This window comes from Pezoporus occidentalis, unplaced genomic scaffold (genome assembly GCF_034315485.1).
Source record: "Pezoporus occidentalis ecotype Australia unplaced genomic scaffold, CSIRO_AGI_Poc_V1 ctg79, whole genome shotgun sequence".
NCBI classification, from domain to species: domain Eukaryota; kingdom Metazoa; phylum Chordata; class Aves; order Psittaciformes; family Psittacidae; genus Pezoporus; species Pezoporus occidentalis.
In genome coordinates, this window is record NW_026916147.1 from 1,001,435 (window position 1) to 1,020,736 (window position 19,302).

Sequence of the window (19,302 nt, forward strand, 5' to 3'; positions counted from 1 at the left end):
GCTTTTACCCTAGCACTTCCAAGTCCGCCACTAAACAATTCCGACATAGCTTTATGACATCACATTTAGCTAAGCAGCTCTGCCCATCCAGTTCACACCACAGTTTCCCAGTTCCTCCAGGAGAGCCACCTCCTACGTAGGCCGGTGTGCAGACTACTTATGCAACATGCCATATGCACAAAGTGGAGGTATATGATAGACCAAGCTCATTTTAACTGTCGACCAGAGCTGCAGCTGAAGTTAGAACTAAAAACACAAAAGCATCCTCAGTTTATACAATTGCAAACTATGTTGTAATTGATTTTATTAAAAAAAAAAATTACTGTCAAAACCAGCAACTGTCAGGCATTCTTCAGAAAACATGGCAAAACCCTCTCCCACCCTCCTGTGACAGACTGCGGTTTAGACTGGAGGAAGGCAACAACTGTGAGGCAAAAAGGGTTCTGAATTACAGATTAAAGCATTTAACCAGTAAAGCCAGCATTTACCAAGGCTTGACTTTTTCAATTTTAAAAGAATTTTTTAAAAAGAACAAATTCAACAGATTTGTCAAAAAATCTGATAAAACCACAGCACTAATGCAGTTATCCTTGTTTTGTCATCAAAATTATAATATCATGTATTTCAGCTCCTAAAGCAAAAAGGTTTTTTCTGGAATTACTACACTCATAAGCATTTAGGAATTCAAGAATTTAGAAATATGCTTAAGCATCTTCCCCACACAAGTCTGTGAATTGAAACTAAATTATCCATGTATAATCATACACATAACCTGAAAAAGACTACATCCACGTAACGTAGGAGTATGTGAAATGGTGTTTGTTTCTTGAAATACTCTTTTATCTGTGAAAAGTGTGATTAACTGAACTATAAATCTTGCTTCAGTGAGACAGTGAAGAACATCTGCCACTCTGAAAAGCTACTCAACTTGAACACAAGGAAAATATCAATATCAAAGGAGAGCTTAATGTCATCAAAGCAAAGAACAGTATCATCTTTTTAGCAAAATCTTCTGTTTTGTTCCATATCCAAATTATTTTCCCTGTTTTCTTTGGTGTTAACAGCCACTGCAGTTGTACATGATTTCCTTCAAATTCTAGAAGTAGTAAACCCCCACAATAATAAAACTATGTAACCATCTCCCTGTTTTCTTAAAATCTCTACCTCCTTTAAAAATTGTATTTACTTACTAACGCAAGTTTCAAATAAAACATATAACATCTATCATAGTCATGGATTCTGGGACTGCAAGGGTAACTACAGAATTTATAAACAGAAAATGCTTTGGAAATGATAGAGGACTTCAGTATTTTTCATTTAAACAAGCAAATAGAAAAATATCTCCAGCTTGTAAGTTAGCCATTTTGATTTAAATTCTAAACATGGCGATTCAGTGAAACCTGTAGCAGAGGAGCTATTTAATTTTCTTCCCTTCTACTGGTACATTATGTCTAGAAATAAAGTTTTGCCAAGCGAATTCAACATTATGAAGAAGCACAGATGCATTCCTCAGTGTTTATCAAATCAAGCTCTTAGCAGCAAAGTTTTCCGTGGCTTTCCATATGTAAATATTTACTTGGAAAGATATTTCCCAATACAACAACAGAAAAAATAATTACCACAAAAATAATGAAGAAGAAACAAGTTTCAAGACAGCAACCGATAACGGTATAAACTGTGGTCTCTCAGGTGTGAAGCCAGAGACTATCTCCATTGTATCACTGCAAACATTGGAATGTCTTTAAATTCATGAATACATGTGGAATACGTCAATACATTTTTTTTCTCCTTTAAGAGGAAGAAAAAAAAGGGGTGGGTGTGGGGGGGGTGGGAACAGAGCAAAAGCCTTTAATCTTAAAGTTTCCTTTTCCTTTCAATCAGTCTACTTAGTACCTTTTGTTCCAGTGTAACTTTGAAGAGCAAAGCCAAAGAAGCACCACTAAGAGGAACACTGGTGTGTACTATAGTCTTTTGCATAGCTCACCATACTTTTCCAAGTAGAAAGACAACTTTAAAGTAGTAGTTGCAACTTCATGAAATTAAATTAGCATTAAGGTTATACCAACTTTGTGTATACAAAATGCTTTAGTGTTTTGGGTTGGGTTTTTGTTTTTGGTCGAAGATTTAAGATTTACGGCACTGTTTCAAAACTTGAGTTGTTACTGTGTGTGCATTTTTGTGTAGGGCATATCCAAATCCACTACTTTGTTTTCCATGGAAATGGAAAAAACTAAAGTGGAAAAGAGTTATCATACAGGGTGATCAAGAGAACAAGTGGAATTTATTAGGAGAAAAGGGGGAACATTTTAAACAGGAGGGTATATTTGTAGGCATTAGTGATAACATATGCAATGCTAGTCGTCTTTGTCTTGTTTGTTTCTTTGTGTTTTGTTGGGGTTTTTGTTTGTTTTTCTTTTTTCCTCTCCTTTACTGTTGTTACTCAGAGACAGTTTCCATTCAGTCATTGCCTACATGCTGAGAAAAGGGAGAGAGAGAAATCAAGGCAGGGTAGAGCCTTGAAGTAATAGCAGGAGCTTCTGTACTAGGTGTGGAAAGACTCCAGCCAAACAGAAAACAGTGCTGTGGCGAATCAGGGAGGGGGGAGAAGCTTTAAAATGTTTTAGCAAACATAGGAACGTAAGCTGCTTGTAACAAACATTAAGTGGCAGAGTCACATTTCTGTCCTTGCTTTCGGTGTTGCTTAGTGGCAATTGAAAGAACTAAAGGAAAAATGGGCTAGTTGCTGAGGTTTTACTGATGTTCTCACTAAGGCACCCTTTCTTTCTGGTGTAGTTAGTAGGAATCATAAGTTTAGCAACAGCAGCCTTGGTGTTATAAAGCACAGGTGGATGGGCTACAGTTGTGACTGTAGTGCGTATGACTGCTGCCTTTGCTCTTGCCCTCATGAGCAGTATGATGTGCTAAACTTCTTGTGTGTTGACATGGCTTAGATCAAAAAGAGGAATTGAGCACCAGTGTGGTAGTGGGTCTTTGAGCTCAGTCATGTATAGCTGATTTGTTCTAAATCCTTTTGATGTACCACTTGAGTTGTGCTTTCTTTCTCTAAGATACTTATTTCAGTGCACTCAATACACTGACTTCTAGTAGTGTATGTTTTAAAAACTAAGCAATGTAGTGTCATAGAGGGGAGCAGGGGGTGGAATCTGAAGCAAAAGGAAAAAAAAAAAAAGAAGTCATTCCTTGGTAAGAGTAAACGAAGGGCTGCTATTCATTCATTCCAGTCACCCTTCTATCCAAGAACATCTGCATGGTTCTCCCATGTTGATCACAGCTCCAGAAAATTAAAAAATGACAACATGTAAAGCTGAGTGTTACATTTCCTGTAGCATGTCATTTAGTGTTTCTTACATCCATACTCTTTACTGTCTCTGCTTTAGCTGTGGCAGCAATCTCTGCCAATTGTGAGAAGGCAAGTGCAGTGTTTTCCAGCTGTTCTGGATCGAGGCAGTGTCAGAAATGACAGAAACAGATGTGCTGGCTCTTGGGTTCTGTTGGAATTTGTAACATGGTGCTTTTAGTTGTGCTGAAATTCTCTGCAATTAATCTGCTGAGCTATGAAATGTGATGGCAGTTGAGGAGCTGGCACATGTTTGCGTGTAGCATGTGCTATATGAGGGCTGCAACTTTCAGTAGGAGAGGAAATACTTAACATCACAGTTGCTGAATCTGATAAAACCTGCCAGAGCTTTATAAGTAAACTGGTTACTCACTTGAGCTTGTATTCTTTCTTGATTTTTTGAGCTTCATTTTATTCCTCTTGTAGGGATATTGTTTGCTGTTCTTACACAATTCCATGTTTGGTACATGTTCTGTTTTGTTCCTTTTCTGTGATTTCCTGTGTTCCTTTTGCCTTTCTGCCTTACTTGTAGTGCCTATCCCCGAGTCTGTACAAGCTGGCTAAACACTTTCAAACCCGTTTCCTAGAATAAACTGATAACCATATTTTACTTGTAGAATCCCATTGTTGTACAGTTTTTTTAATAATGTACTTTGCAAGTATTACAAAGTGGATATCCAATTTAGGTCAGAAGTTATGAAGTTATATGAAGGGTTGTTTTTGTAATACTTGCAGGATGCAGACAGGTTCTGTAAAGAGCAGTGGCTTCCTTCCACACCCCCCACCCCCACCCCCCCCCATCCGCCGTAAAGTACCAGATATATTGCTTCTGTAGAAAAGTGTTGGGGTATATTGTCTGTTCTCTAGCATCTAGGGAAGCGACCTTCAAACCTTTTTGATTGCACCCCATTGCTAAAAAAACTTTGAGCAGGCACCCACAATGAATGTATAGCTATTAGGAATTATATGCATATACTGCTGTATTAGCATATTATGTACATTATAAGTAAAAGCTAATTTTAATTTTGAACTTTTATTTAGTAATGATACAAAAAATATTTTCCACACCCCAGTGGATTGTCTTTTACACCTGCTGGGGTGCACGTACCTCACTTTGGATGTACTGAGAGACCTTTTGAGAATTATTTACATTTTATCTAGTTCTCATAGGTTAAGAAGCTGCAATTTTCAGAAGGTCAAATATAAGATATTGTTGTGCATTTGTAACGCATTGTGGGTATATATATATTTAGAAGTACTCCTGTTCAATATATGTAGTATATATAACAACTATGTGGGTTTTGTGCTTCTTTTATAACTGGAAGGGGTTTACTACACCTGTGATTTCCTTACCAAATTGAAATTCAATAACTGAGTCATTAGTAAAACAAATGATTGAAGGAAGCATCTTAAAATGCTTTCTTACTGTATTGTTATTGCCATCTTTGCACACTGCTTTAATTGAAGGAAAACGGTTATCTTTGGCAATCTTTTACATTTAGGTAATTAAAACAAGGCTATCTGCTAGTTTTTTAGATGCTGAATACTAAGCAGGTTAGAAAAAGTAATTTAATGATGAGAAAGCTGGGCAGATTGTTTCAGGTGGTTTTTTTTAGCTGTATCCCAATGTATTATTAGACTTGAAGTTTGTTTTTTTGCTAGTCATTGCAAGAGAAGACTCTTCTCTGGTGATGGGAGTCAGTCCACTTCACTCATTTTAACCTACCTGTTTAACTTCTGTGCAGGTGATGATTTTTACTTATATGTGAAGTTAGTTGTATTTGCTCAGGCATGGTGCCAGTGTTGTATAGTTGGGTTTCTTTTTCCCTGATTTGCCTAAGGCTAGAATAAATTTGTTTCTGCCTGTAGCATGCAGTGTGAATGTCTTCACTGGTGGAGGTAGGCACAAGTAGGGCATTCTCTGTAGAGTCATTCTGACTTTATGGTTTGTTACCTGTTCTGGACTTGTTGATACATAAGATATTAGAAGTGTTATCTTTTGGGCTACTACATTGAGGGGAATGATTAAGATAGGGCAGGATGCACAGTTGTGCTGCTTGGTGGCTGAGGTATGGTTAGTCTGTTTCTCTCAGCGTACAGCAGATCGTTTGCTGATGGGTGATATTTCCAGATTTGACAAAAAGTTGTCCTTGGTAAAGTTACATGTGTCTGGGTCCTGAAAAGAAGTCTGGTTTTAATGTTCTTGTAAATTCAAATAAAAACATTAGATAACTTTAAGAAGTGTAGCTAGGGGAGGGAAGTTCTGGCATAATGAAGGGACAGTATGGTATGGTGCTTTGCTATGTGTGTTTCATGTATTTGAGTTTAAATTCAGTGTAATGTAACTCGACCTGACTTTCTGCTGGATGTCAGAAGATGACAGATTTCTGATTTTTAAAACGTCAAAACCATAAATCATTAGTTTGCTAAGATTGCACTAGCAAGCTATTAAGGAACATGGCAGTATTTACTGTAGATAAATGCAAATTTAAAAAGGTTCTCTGTATCATGGTTTAAATGATTTATTTGCTTTCAATGCACATACGAATCTGATGCGATACAAAGATTTAGGATGTTTCATTTCCTGTATGGAGATACAAATTTGCATATTATTAAACCCTCTCCTGGAGTCGTATCTTTCTTGTATGTCTTAAGTGGTGTCACAGGTTAAAGTACACTGAAAAAAGTTAATTGAACTGAAAGCACAATTTAATGCTATTAATACAGATACTGGAAACATACAAATTTCAGCTGGATTTCTATAGAGTCTCTATCTGTGTTAATATCTAGTGAGATGTATAGTATAAGCCGAACTTGGAAAGCTGCCAGGTTTTGTAAATAGGTCCATTGCCATTCTTTGGAGTGTAACAAAATTTTGTCTGGAAATTGTTCTATATGGAAAAAAAATCAACTTGGTGGTCGTTTATTTCCTCAAGGATTTGAAATAAAAGCTTATAGTCACATGATATCCTCAGGAGCAAAGGGCCTCTCTGCTCAGTGTGGTGCTGTGGACAAAAATGGTAGAAAATCAGCTTTATATTGTCTCCTGTTTTCTTCTTTGACCTTGTCCAATGGCCTGCAGGTTCACTGGGTCCATGTCCGAGTGTGGCTTCAGTACTCGTGTTTTGTGGCATGTTTTTTGCAATCCATTTTACATTAGCTGTCCCACCTGTTGATGGGTCAGTAAAGAATGGGAGGAGGGTAAAATTCCTAATATGGGACTTGTCCATATCTTTTATTTTGGAAGCTGTTCTTGAATTTCCAGAAGGGAAGACAGAAGCACTGCGTGCAGGGGTATGAAGTAACTGTAACTGTTTTGAGTGCAGTATTTATTTTTAATATGAGCTGTTTGTACTGGGATAATTTTTTTAACGGATTCCGAACTGGTAAAATAGATGTAGGTTTTTTGGATCTTTTAAAATTTGCCTTTGTAGGATAAAATTTAACATTTTGCTTAAAAGTGGGATTGTTCCATGTATAAGATAGGGATTGAATTTCATTGCTTGGTACATACTTGTAAACAAAATCTCTAAAAGCTTCTAAAATTAAGCCAAAAAACGTGTGAAGTTTGAAATTCATGGTGTTGCTCCCCACGTTTAAAAACATTGTGTAGAGCTGATCTTTCCTTGCATTGCTCTGCTTGCACTGGGGCTTCAAATGCATACGCTGAAGTGATTTAATTGTGTTACTGAATTAATTTGACATAAAAATGCTCTCAAGCAGAGTAAAAATACTATATAGGAAATACAGCATCATTGATTACTGCATAGTTACCTTTCAAAACTGTTCTCCTTCCCCCTCTCCTCTGTCTGGGGAAAAGACCATGAGGATGCATCAGATGTAGTGTACTTACCTGGACAAGAATTTTGCTTTAATTTATACATAGACATAGCTCAGTACCTTTTAAAAGAAAAGTTTTAATGAACTGTTTTATGGCTCAGATTAACTGCCTAGGAGATATTTGCTATTTTTCCCCTGTGTAAATAGGGTAAATTGTGTGCCTTCTGTAGCTAGCAATTGTGAAATTGAAGAAACTCGGGTTTTGTATAAACCTATTCTTAATTGTAAACTTTTCTGCTAATTTGAAATCTTACCCAGTCTTACTTCCTGGAGATACAGCTTTCTTCTTCCTTGTGACAGAGCATGAGGTATAAACTGGTGATATAAAGCTGTCTTGGGAAGGAAGAGAATTATATTGTGATGAGACACTATATTAAAAACGTGTAGTGCTAGGCTAACAGTTTCAAGTACAACATTAGGTGGCAGTAGTAGACTCTTAACACCTTGTGGGTGCTTGTTAAATTTACTTTCAGGCAGTTTTCCAAGCTAGAGACAGATTTTGAGAAATTTTATTTTAATACAGAACATTTATGTTACGTTACTATGAAGGGAAACAGTAGGAATGATTTTTCCTGAATGATCCATCTTTGATCATAGTTAATAACAGTATTGGACAGAGTCATATGAAAGCATTGAGGTTAAAGTGGGTGCATTGTTGTTGTGCAGTGCCAGTATTGATATACCTGGTTTAAAATGGTCCATTCTTATTTCCTGGTAAATGAAGGTGTTGGCTTTGTTAGGAGCTTGGTAACAGGAGAGAGAGCAGCTAATTTAAAAGAAAATGTAATGTGGTTTTCTGCTCAAGAAGTACCTGTTTGCTCTTTGTCTGGTAAGTTTTGCTTTCTGGTGTTGGTTTTGGTTTTGCTTGTTTTTTTTAACATGGAGGAAAGCAAGTCCAGAGTTGGAGCAAGGTTAAAGATGATGCTTATCAAATAGGCTGGAGTAGCATCTTCCCTTCTGCGAAAGTGTCACTTCCATAATTCATTGTCTCAAGTTACTTTAAACTTTGAGGTAAGGTAGCAAATGATTTTAAATTGTCTGCATGTTGCTGGAAGGCAATGACCTTGCCTTTCATGAGTGGGTCTTCCCACAGTTCTTTGTGCTTTGTCTAGTTTTTATGTTGCTTTATGGTTGATGTAGTGGCAATATATTGAAGAAAAAAGATTGATATCCAGGCATTTTCTTTCTCTTTCCTTCCTATCTATAACCTCTCTGGGCCTGAACCCTGTTTGTCATGATTTCACTGACTTCACATTCATGCTAATGTCATTAATTGACCTACTTCTCCAAACTTTCAGCAGGCTTTCCTACCAAATCTCTTCTTAGGATTCATGTTTTAATATGGTCTCACCTCCATGTGTTATGTTAGTGATGGAAAAGTGGGAAGTGAGGGGCAGAGAATGAATTGCTGCAAATTAGTATGTACAAGTTATTCTTCCTCAATTTTTTTCTCTTCTGGTCTATAGAGGCCTCTCCAAATCAGGACCATCTTTTTATCACACCCAGGATGTGTACCATGGCATTGACTTTTACTGTTTCCTTTTTGTCTTCAGGGGATTTGGATGCTTGGGATTACCCATAATCCTATGAGATCCTTGTCCTAAAGAGATTTTTAGTACTTACACTTTCCAAATCTTTGGCATGGGAAGTATTTGGTATTTTTGATGATCAGTACATTTGTTTTGAGTTTCTGAATACATGAAGGGGACATGGAGTCCGGAATGTGAATATTCTGTTGTTACTCAAAAGCATAATGGCTAAAATGAATCCATCGTTTTTGTGTCTGTTTTGTCCAGAAGCTGCATTCAGATTCCGTCGTTGAGGGATGAAACACATGAGGGTTTTCTGTTTGTTTTGTTTTTAACCTCGGGTTGATTGACATGATGTGAAATTGCATATAAGAACAGGGCCATTCTGGATAACATAACTATTTTATGAACAGATATAAAATGTAGGGTGTTTATAAAACCTTTAATTGTTGAAATAACATCTTGTTTAGCTTAGCACATTTTTCTTGATGTTTATCTTGCATAAATACCTTACTGTTATGAATAGAAGATTTTGGGCAGTTACCAGCTTTGTACGCACAGTTTTGCAGGTTCTTGTTAAGCATAAACTTAAAATTTTCCCTGAGATATGCCTAGCCTACTTGACTGCACTTTATTCTTCCTGGGATAGGCATTTTCTACTGGATAGGCATTGTACGTTCTCATTATTTTGGACATATTAAACAATTCCGAGATTACAAAATCAACATCTTAAGCAAAGAGAGGTCACATTTTGCTTAGTTAATAGTTCTTTCATCCTGGCTTTAGTGAACAAATCAAGTACATTTGTCTTGGTATGTAGGTTGTATGACAAATTTGGCTTTTCCATGAGAAATGCTGGTTGTGGTCTTGGAAATACTTTTGCCTCCATTTTCATATTAGTTTTTGAAATATTTGTATCTGCCATTGGGAGAAATGATTTTAGATTCATAATGTAGATAATGATCTTTTAGGAAAGTAGAGCTTGAATGTGTTTATTCTGAGCTATTTTCTGCATACTGTAGTTTGGTAGTTGTACACTCAAAGAGTGACTCTTATATCTTAGGTCACTTCCATTTTATGTTAGATGAAAAACTCATTGTGAAGAGAGGTTTCATGTGTTTAAATTGGCTTTTTATTTCTAAGTGATGTAGTGCTATTTTGTACTTAAAATTATTGCTGTTATATTGACTTCTCATTAGTTTGGTCCTCCAAGGGACGAAAAACCCCCCACACTCTGTGTGTAGTAGAAAATTGCTGTATTCTCCCTGTTGTCAATCAGCTAAATGTAGAAACATTTTACAAAAAAGCTTGAGCTATTGGTTTAGTTTATATTTATATTTAGTTTATATTTTTTCAAAGGTAAATATAACTGGCAAAATGTAAAATTTGTGAGGCTGTATTTGAATACTTTGAATACTGCCCTTTACAACCATTCCTGTAATCTTATACTTAATTCCATATGCCGAAGAAAGAAAACGTTATGCCACCCTGTAGGTTGCTATAAAGATTGTTTATGCAGCTCAGCATAGGACTTAAAATACGTTGAACCGGAGAATTTTGAAAAATGGACTGTGTGACACAGGAGACCAAATCATGCTAAAGTGCAAGGAAAGACTATACATCAGTTCAAAGGCTACATTATTCAAAAAAATACAACCATAAAAAAGGTAATAAGATTACATTCTCGCACTTCATGGCTAGTAAGGTGCATTAAGCTGCTCAGATATTCATAACTTACTGTGACATTTGGGAAGATTACATTTTGCTGTGCACAGCCATTACTGCAGCTCAGATAATAACTAGCCAATGCATGGACCTGGATTATGATCCCTGTCATTGGAAACAAATTTGTGTTTCGAAGGTTGATCAGTTTCAAATCACCATTAGAAAGGGTTAATATGACATACTGTGGGGTGTGTATGTGCTTATGTGCATCTAATGGGTATGCATACATATAGTACATCAACTGCACTGTGCCTTTGGTATATTGCTTTCTCTGTCAGTCTTTTTTCCTCACTTCCCTTAAAGGAAATGTTAAAATGGTGATTATTTTTACCATAGCATATTATTTCTAGAATGTACTTGCTGAAATGCTTATGTTTGCAGATTAGATGGGATACGTAATTTGACAGCTTCCTGGATGAGTGGTTACTGATAATAGTGTATCTAGCCAAAAATGAAAGATTGGTAGTGTAGACTATAGGGTGAAGGTAAGGTCACCTCTAGTTGCTGTATATGGTTTTGGTGTGATATTTGATGGTTGGCTGATAGTTAAAACCAGATGCATAAAGAGTTGAATTTCTTGTTAAGAATTAGCAGGTGGTTTGTGGCTAAAATGTAAACTTCATCTGTTCTGTCCATACACAGAATGCAGTGTTTTCTTTGTTTCTTACCTAGATGGTGAGAAAGAGAGTGGCTTCTTTTGAGCCATTGGGGAATACCTCAGTGCTGTAGAGTATGATAAATTCAGTGTGAAATGTAGTGTAACGTATTTTATATTTTCAAATGTTTTGTTCAATTTGTTTTTTTTTAATGGGTGTACATATTAGTTTGCATTTGTTTTGCGATAATTATGTGTTAATTTATTCTGCTCTGTGTTCTTCCTTGAGTTGTACCTTACAGAGGTTTCTTGTGGTAGGCCTCTGCTCCATCTTTTGGAATGGGAAAACTGAGGCTTGGAGAATGATAAGGACTTGATAGATCTGTTTGAGTTGACAGCATGAGTTGATATAGGGAAGCTGGGAATATAATTCAAGTCTCACCATTCAGTTCCTACCGTTTCCCTAGATATTAAGGAAGCATCTCACAGTAAATTGCATAATTTTCATGACCAAGAGAGGAGAAAATGGAAAAGTGTAAATTACTGAAATTGTAGCCGTGAGACATTGTCTATTCTGTCATAAACACAGTAACTTTCTCTGCTTCTTGCTGTGTTTGGCATTACTGATTTATGCCCAGAAGACCAAAGATTGCTTCTTCAAAGTGACAAGATTTAGACACTTGAGGAAAATGTATGGTAATTTTAGTAGTTAATGAAGAGTATATATTCTCTTCTGTTGGCTAAGTTCATCCTCAAATCTTGACCAGCTGAGAGAAGCTGTTGGAGCTAATACGGAAGCAAGCTAGCGTATGTATTTTGGGGCAGTTGCAACATGGTATGACTTCAGCAAGTCACAGTATTGAAGCTGTTAATGGTGAAAGCCTGTGAAAGGAACACCATGTGGGACAAAAATATATTTTATTAGATAAACTTGTAGAAGTGAGAATAATCTGAAATACTTTGGATCATGAGTCCATTTTGATCATTTGGGTCAATGCTATCATACTTGTATTATACAAATAATTCATATTTGTATGATGGTATATAGTAAGTATTTTGGCAAGCATGGCACGTTTTTAGGTTGTTACATTTCTGAAGTCCAAGAGGAGATTAAAAAGTGGAGGGGAGGAATAGGGGTGGAGTTAAGTGATTACAGTTCATCTTTCCTTCAACTGGAATTTCTGAGTACACTAATTTCCTTCCCCTTCTCACCTCCTTGGTGTGTGTATATGTCGTTAGTTACTCACTGTGTGCTTAGACAAAAGCCTGCACCTAGGAGACCTGAAATGTTACGGGATTAAAGTGCCTTAGCCAAAGCATAGTCAAAGGCTTCCAGTGGTGCTGCTGTTTCACGTTCGTGCAAATACGGCCAGCCTTTGCTTCCTTTTAGTACCTGTGACTACTAATGAAACTGGCAGCTAATACTTAACCAGCTTTATTCAGTATCTCAGGAATGACTCTTAAGTGTTTAGAAGTGGCAATATTTCTGATGTGCATCAGCTCCTTTTGGGTAGAATTGGCCTCTTATTAAGTATTAAGCACATGTGAAGGAAAGCTTTTAGGGCCACTCAGGCCATTTAAGGTAGCTGACTTGGCTCTTTCACTGGTTTCAGAACGCTCGCTTGGTGTCTTCACTTTACAGCTGTGTGGGGCAGCTCAGGACACCAGTACCTTGAATCATCCAAATGTTGTTCTGTACCAATTGCCTGATAGTAGGTGAGACCTTAGGAACACCTTTGTTGAAGTTACTCAACAGAACTTGAAACAGGAAGAACGAAACTTGATCTATGGATATTGGCCTCATTGTGTTTCTTTAATGTATTTGATAGCTTTTTTCTTGCAGATTGAATAACTTTAAACATGGAATGCTACTTTGATACAATTGTTTTAAGGTTGTTCTTTAATCTTCTGTCTGAAAGCTTGTTGGGGGCCAGTTTGACTTGGAAATGAACTTCATCATCCAAGAAAGAGAGGCCATCACCTGCATGGTAGACTTGCTGGACAAGTGTGACATCACCTGCCAGGCTGAGGTGTGGAGCATGTTCACAGCAATCTTGAAGAAAAGTATACGCAATCTACAAGCATGCACAGAAGTGGGGCTTGTTGAACAAGTGCTCAAGAGGATTGATAGAGCTGACAACATGATTGCAGGTACAGTTTCACTCAGTATATGACTCAAACTGAATTTCTTTATGTAGAATGTCATGGAAAAGTTTAATAAATGTTAGAAATTTGACATTGCATTCTATTAAGCAATTATAGTGCTGTTTCTTTTTCCTTTTCAGATCTCTTAGTGGACATGCTGGGTGTGTTGGCCAGCTATAACTTGACAGTTCGAGAGCTAAAGTTATTTTTCAGCAAGCTTCAAGGACAAAAAGGGAGATGGGTAAAAGAAAACACAAAACTGAAACTTTTTTGTATTGTTGCTTATATTTTTCCTGTTGTTCACAATTTAAAAGACTGTTTGATAACCTTTATAATGAACAAATTGTAAACATACCAAGAAATACAGGATGCTTTCTGATATTACAGCAGTGAATCTTTTTACTTGCAAGCGATTAAAATACAGAGTAGAATAGTGATGAAATTAAATTTCCTCCTGGATCTGTGGACTAGGTTGATCTTTTTGAACACCTGGGACTAATACGGTGACTCTAAGCAAGTGTTTTATACACATGTTTTTATTTTTGTAATTCCAGTTGTGAAATTGAAGGAAAAAGGATTATTTGTTTTTTTAACTGCAAAAAGAGAGAAATCTATAAAAAATGTCTACACAGGCAGTTCAGTGTGCTCCTATTTTCACATTGTTCTTCTTTACCTGAAGATTGGATATATTTATCTGATTAGGGAGATGAGAATTTATGGTAGAAACTGAAATGAAGGAAATAAGCTCCAGCTGAAAAATTCCATCATGTGTGTAGTAGAAGGAAGAAGAGGGTCTCATTTTACTGTTGAGAGCCACCTTCCCTGAAGTAAAAATGTGTGTGTTGTAAAGGCCACCAGATAAAGTTTTCTTTAACATAAACTTTTTTTTTTTTTTGCTGAAATTGGGAACTGTTGCACCAGTCACTTTACCTGCTTTGAATTTTAAAGTATCTGTGAATGCGCTATCTAGTGTAGAGTGTCTCTGCCTACTTCAGATAATTAAAAAATTCAATATAAAAGCCAGTAGGCACAAATAATAAAGCAAATTTTAAAAGACCTTTTGATAATCCAGATAACTTTGGAAATCTTACCTTGTTCTAATAAAAATACTTGAAACTTAATAGAGGGTTTAAACTTAATAATTGAACATATAGAGTATATTTAACCACAGATGAATTAAAGTTGTCTCTGTAACACTCACTTTTTCATTTCCTGTCTCTCTGCTATTTGCATTTAATTTCCTTTCTTTATTAAAGACTAAATATAGAGGAAAGGAAGAGAAAAATGTCACAGTTGCATTGCTAAGGAGTTACACACCTCCATAAATCTTAAAATCAGCAGTGCTGTAAAAGATACAAAGTACTTGGCTACAACACAAATTACCTAGTTGAATTCTATGGTGCTGAAGACATCTAAGCAGTTCTCTGTGTTTCCTCCTCAGTTCTAATTCAGGTTCATGAAGCACTATTTATCTGACTAATTTTTGGTACATTTGGAATACTTGTAATGGATCATGCAATGTTTGGTTCTGCATACAAGAAGGGTGAAAAGGGCACTCCGAGTTAAAACTCAGAACTGTAAAGTCGTAATTTAAGAATGCTTTCCACTGGAAAGTTATGAAGTGGTAAAAGAAGACGCACAAAATTGTTCTGTCACTATTAGCAGTATTTGCTGTACTTCTGTTGTTGTGAGCTCATGTACTTGATCTGGAGTTTATAGTTGCTGAGTATTACAACAAAGTCCTCACAGAATTAGGGTGGTGGTGGGGAAGTGTTAAATATTCACACTAACTGAGCACGCAGTTTAGGTGCTCCAGACTGCCCTTGAGACTTGAATCTTTTTCCGTGGGCTTATATGAAGGGATATATGTAACCAAAACCACTTTAGTATATGATTGTAATCCTGAGGAAAATAATCTCTGCTGATCCACCCTCTCCCTTTTCCTAGGTATTCCCCATCTCCTTTGTGCTGGCCAGGTTTCATACAGCACAGTCCAAACCTGCTGTAATTGAAAATTGGTTTGCATTTGTTTTACTGAAGTCAGTTTTCAGCTGGATCAGTTAATTTTCTTTAGGTCACTGCAAATTCACACTAATGGTAGCACTGATAGTAATGAACAGCTTGAGGGAGGAACCAGCATTCAGGGTCAGTTTAGTTTATGCTGCATGAAAGTGGCTCTGGCCTCTTAATTTAGTTATCCAATTAATTTATCCTTAATTTAGTTATACAATTAATTGTATTTCTGTGCACCTACTTGATATTGTGTGAAGGTATCCATAATTCTTTGTTAATGTTGTTTGTTGAAAGGGCTAAGTGTCTTAGAGTATTGCTCAACTATGTGCAAAGCTTTTAAATTTGTCAAAATTATTTTTTGTGTGCATAGTATTTTCTTTCTTATAGGTGTGTTTTATTTACTTACAAGTGTAATTCTCTTTGTCAGCCACCACATGCTGGGAAGTTACTGTCTGTGTTAAAACACATGCCTCAGAAGTATGGACCTGATGCCTTCTTCAACTTTCCAGGAAAAAGTGCTGCAGTATGTAGATATTTTAAGTCTCTTGTTTGTTCATTTGTTGTTCTCTCATGGCCATTGGTTATTCTCATTTGTTCTGTTTGTTTGTCTCATTTGTCAATGTCATAGAAGTAGAGCTTTAATCAGATTTTTTTTCTCTGCCTGACGCCTACATATGCCTAAATAAATCATGTTTATAATAAATGTGCATTATTACTATAGAAGGACAAATACTATTACAAAAAGAAAAGCTATAAATGAAGCTTTTTATTTTTTTTTCCTCTCTAGACTGGGTCAGGTTAATTTTGTTGCAGTAAGAATCTGCCTGCTTTTCGCTCCCATGTTCCTATGGGAATGGTGCTTGTGTTATTATCCAGTATGAGAGTAGTTTTGTGGTGGGTTTACCTTGGCTAGATGCCAGGTGCCCACCAAGCTGCTCTACTGCTATACCTTCTTACCTGGACAGGGGAGAGAAAATGTATTGAAAGACTTGTAGGTTGCATAAGGACAGGGAGATCACTCAACTGTCACCGTCAAGAACAAAAGAGACTCAAATTGGGGAAATTAATTTAATACAAATCAAATCAGAGCAGGGTAATGAGAAATAAAAACAAAATCTTGAAACATCTTCACCCCACCTGTCCTTTCTTTCCAGGCTCAACTTCACTCCTTATTTCTCTACCTTCTCCCCCCCCCAAGTGTCACAGGGCAATAGAGAATGGGGGTTGCAGTCAGTTTGTTGTACCCTGTCTTTGCTGCTCCTTCCTCACCACACAGTTCCCTGGCTCCAGTGTGAGGTCCCACCCATTGGAGATAGTCCTCCATGAACTTCTCCAACATGAGTCCCTCCCACAGGTGGCAGTTCTTCACACACTGCTCCAGCATGGGCTCCTCTCTCCATGGGCCAGAGGTCCTGCCAGGAACTGCTCCAGTGCAGACTTCCCATGGGGTCACAGCCTCCTTTGGGCATCCCCCTTCTCTGGTATGAGGACCTCTAGGGGCTGCAGGTGGATATCTGTCTGCTTCACCCTGGACCTCCATAGACTGCAGGGTCACAGCCTGCCTTGCCATGGTTTGCACCATGGGCTGCAGAAGAATCTGCTCTGGCACCTGGAGCAACTCCTCCCTTCCTTCCTCATTGACCTCGGTGTCTGCAGAGCTGCTGCTTGCACATGTTCTCACTCCTCTCTCTGTCTGCAATTGCTCCTGCACAGTAACTTTTTCTCCTTCTTACATGCATTATCCCAGCGGCACTAGCACCGTTGCTAATGGGCTTGGCCTTGGCCAGCAGTGGGTCTGACTTGGGGCCAACTGGCATTGACTATATTGGACATAGGGGAAGCTTCTGGCAATCTTTGAAGAAAAGTCTGGAAACTTTTGTTAGTGAAACCACAGAAAGTGTTTAACGTGAAGTGGCCATACTTGCAGCAGATGATGTGAATAACATATATTGGCTATAAGAATTTGCTGAGAAAATGTGGATCGTAGACATATAGGTTGAATAATACTGAAAGGGGATTAAATTTACCAATGATTAGTCTTTTCATAATTGTTCAGGTGACTGATTAATTGTTAAATTATGATTTTCACTTGAATTAGAAACTGAAAAGGTAGTTGAAAAACACTGTGCAGAACCTTCTGTGGAAATTCAAGTATATCAACACTTTTGCTCCTGAAATCGTAGGATGAAATAGTATGTTCAAAATTTCATGCTTAATTCAGAATAAGATATGAATAAGATTTATCAGATGACTGTTTCCAGTTTTCTTCACATAAACCCATTACCTTTCTGCCTCAGTGGCTTGAGATTAAATTTCACCAACTTGATGACATAATTCTTTTTTGGAATGAAAACTTGAGACTGAGAAGTACAGATTACTAGAAAAATGCTTCTGCACTTGTGTGTTTATCATGTGCAACAGAAATTGGCAATAGATAATGTTTTTTGTTCTGTTTGGCTATTCATGTACTGTTTTTGTATTTGACTTCTTGTAATTGTGTTGAATGCTTGAACTGTATGTATATTGGGATGCCTCAGTAACCTTAGGGTGGATATTCTTACTTTTTTGTTTAATTGAGAGGTCATAGAAACTAAGTATTTAATATCATTGCTCCGAGATCCATTGTGAGTTAAACCAAATGATAGCGCTACCAGTTGCCAAAAGGTGGGCTCAAAGACATGCAGACTGATTAGTTAGCTGGTATAGAGAAGGATTTATAGCATTTTGTTTGGACAGGGATAACTGAATGGAGCATGGGATCATAATAAGGAGTCTGGTGACACTCGAGTTCTTTGATGTTTTTGTTCACTGGTATTGATCATCTGGACAGGATCTTTGATCAGAGGTTATGGCAGTCTTAGTTGAAGTGTGTATTGCAAATCTGCACAGCAAAACAGTGGAAAGTTAATAGTAATGTTAATAAAACTCCAACCAAACAACCCCCCCCCCCCCCAATAAAACCCCACTGTTTGAAACAGAGGGTCCCACAACACAGCATATAACTTAAAAGAGCTTTTGAGTTAGCAGAAACACAGTGGTATGAAGATCTGGCTGGTGGAGACTGTATTACCTTTCTTTTAAGGAAGTTTATATCTGTCATAACTGGAAGGTTAGGTAGACATGAGGTTTCAAGAGAGAAAAGAATCTGTTAAGTGAAATGTATGTGATTTTCATTTTGTGGCTAGCCTTTTTTCATAATAAATTATTTTACTGAATACCAACACTATGTGAAACTAAGTTTATAAATCTCATTATTCTGTCAGGTTGCCACAAAACCAAATCAGCTTGAATTTGCATTTTAAGGAGTTTTTATGCTGTAAGGTTTCCACTAAAGCATTTAGTTTTTGAACTGTAGCTTACTATTAATAGTCTACTTTGAGATATAAAGATCAGTTTTTAAATATTTAGATTAATTATTTTAACAATGGAGCATAAAAAGCACAGAAGTTAGGCCAGATTTTTTTAGTATAGAGAAAATGTAAATATTTGTACTGTACACATTTGTATCTGTGTATCAGTATACATTTGTAATGTCTACCTTAAGCTGTATACTCATACTATGGTGATGTTGATTTTTCTGCATGAATAACTTTTTACTTTCTTTAGGCTATTGCCTTACCTCCTATAGCCAAGTGGCCGTATCAGAATGGATTTACTTTTCACACTTGGCTAAGAATGGATCCTGTAAATAATATCAATGTGGATAAGGATAAGCCTTACTTATATTGGTGAGTATTATGTAAAACCATATTTCTGATGTTTGGTTTCTGTTAATTGTTTAATGGTTTCTGTTAATTGTTTAATGGTTTCTGTTAATTGTTTAATGATTTCTGCTTCCATCTGTGCATGTGCTGATTTTGTTCTAATTTGTTAGTTTTCGAACAAACAAAGGACTTGGTTATTCTGCTCACTTTGTTGGAGGCTGCTTGATTGTAACGTCCATAAAATCAAAGGGAAAAGGTTTCCAGCATTGTGTTAAATTTGATTTCAAGCCACAAAAGGTGAGTAAAAATAATAAATTTTTTCAAACTGGTTTCATGAATTAGAAAATATAGGCTAGGAGGGAGTGTTGTAGGCGTTGATTAGGCGCATCTTTC

At 36.9% G+C, this 19,302-nt stretch overlaps 1 protein-coding gene across 3 annotated transcripts in view; it reads left to right on the forward strand.

Annotated features, from left to right (window-relative positions):
* The window catches only part of LRBA (LPS responsive beige-like anchor protein), a 401,187-nt gene that overhangs the window by 28,061 nt on the left and 353,824 nt on the right, over positions 1–19,302 (forward strand). For all 3 annotated transcript variants that reach the window (XM_062602815.1, XM_062602814.1, XM_062602816.1), the window contains exons 3-7: positions 12,967–13,198; positions 13,333–13,433; positions 15,633–15,728; positions 18,812–18,933; positions 19,080–19,206. In XM_062602815.1, the coding sequence (XP_062458799.1) occupies positions 12,967–13,198; positions 13,333–13,433; positions 15,633–15,728; positions 18,812–18,933; positions 19,080–19,206 (678 nt within the window). The remainder of the gene's footprint in view (positions 1–12,966; positions 13,199–13,332; positions 13,434–15,632; positions 15,729–18,811; positions 18,934–19,079; positions 19,207–19,302) is intronic.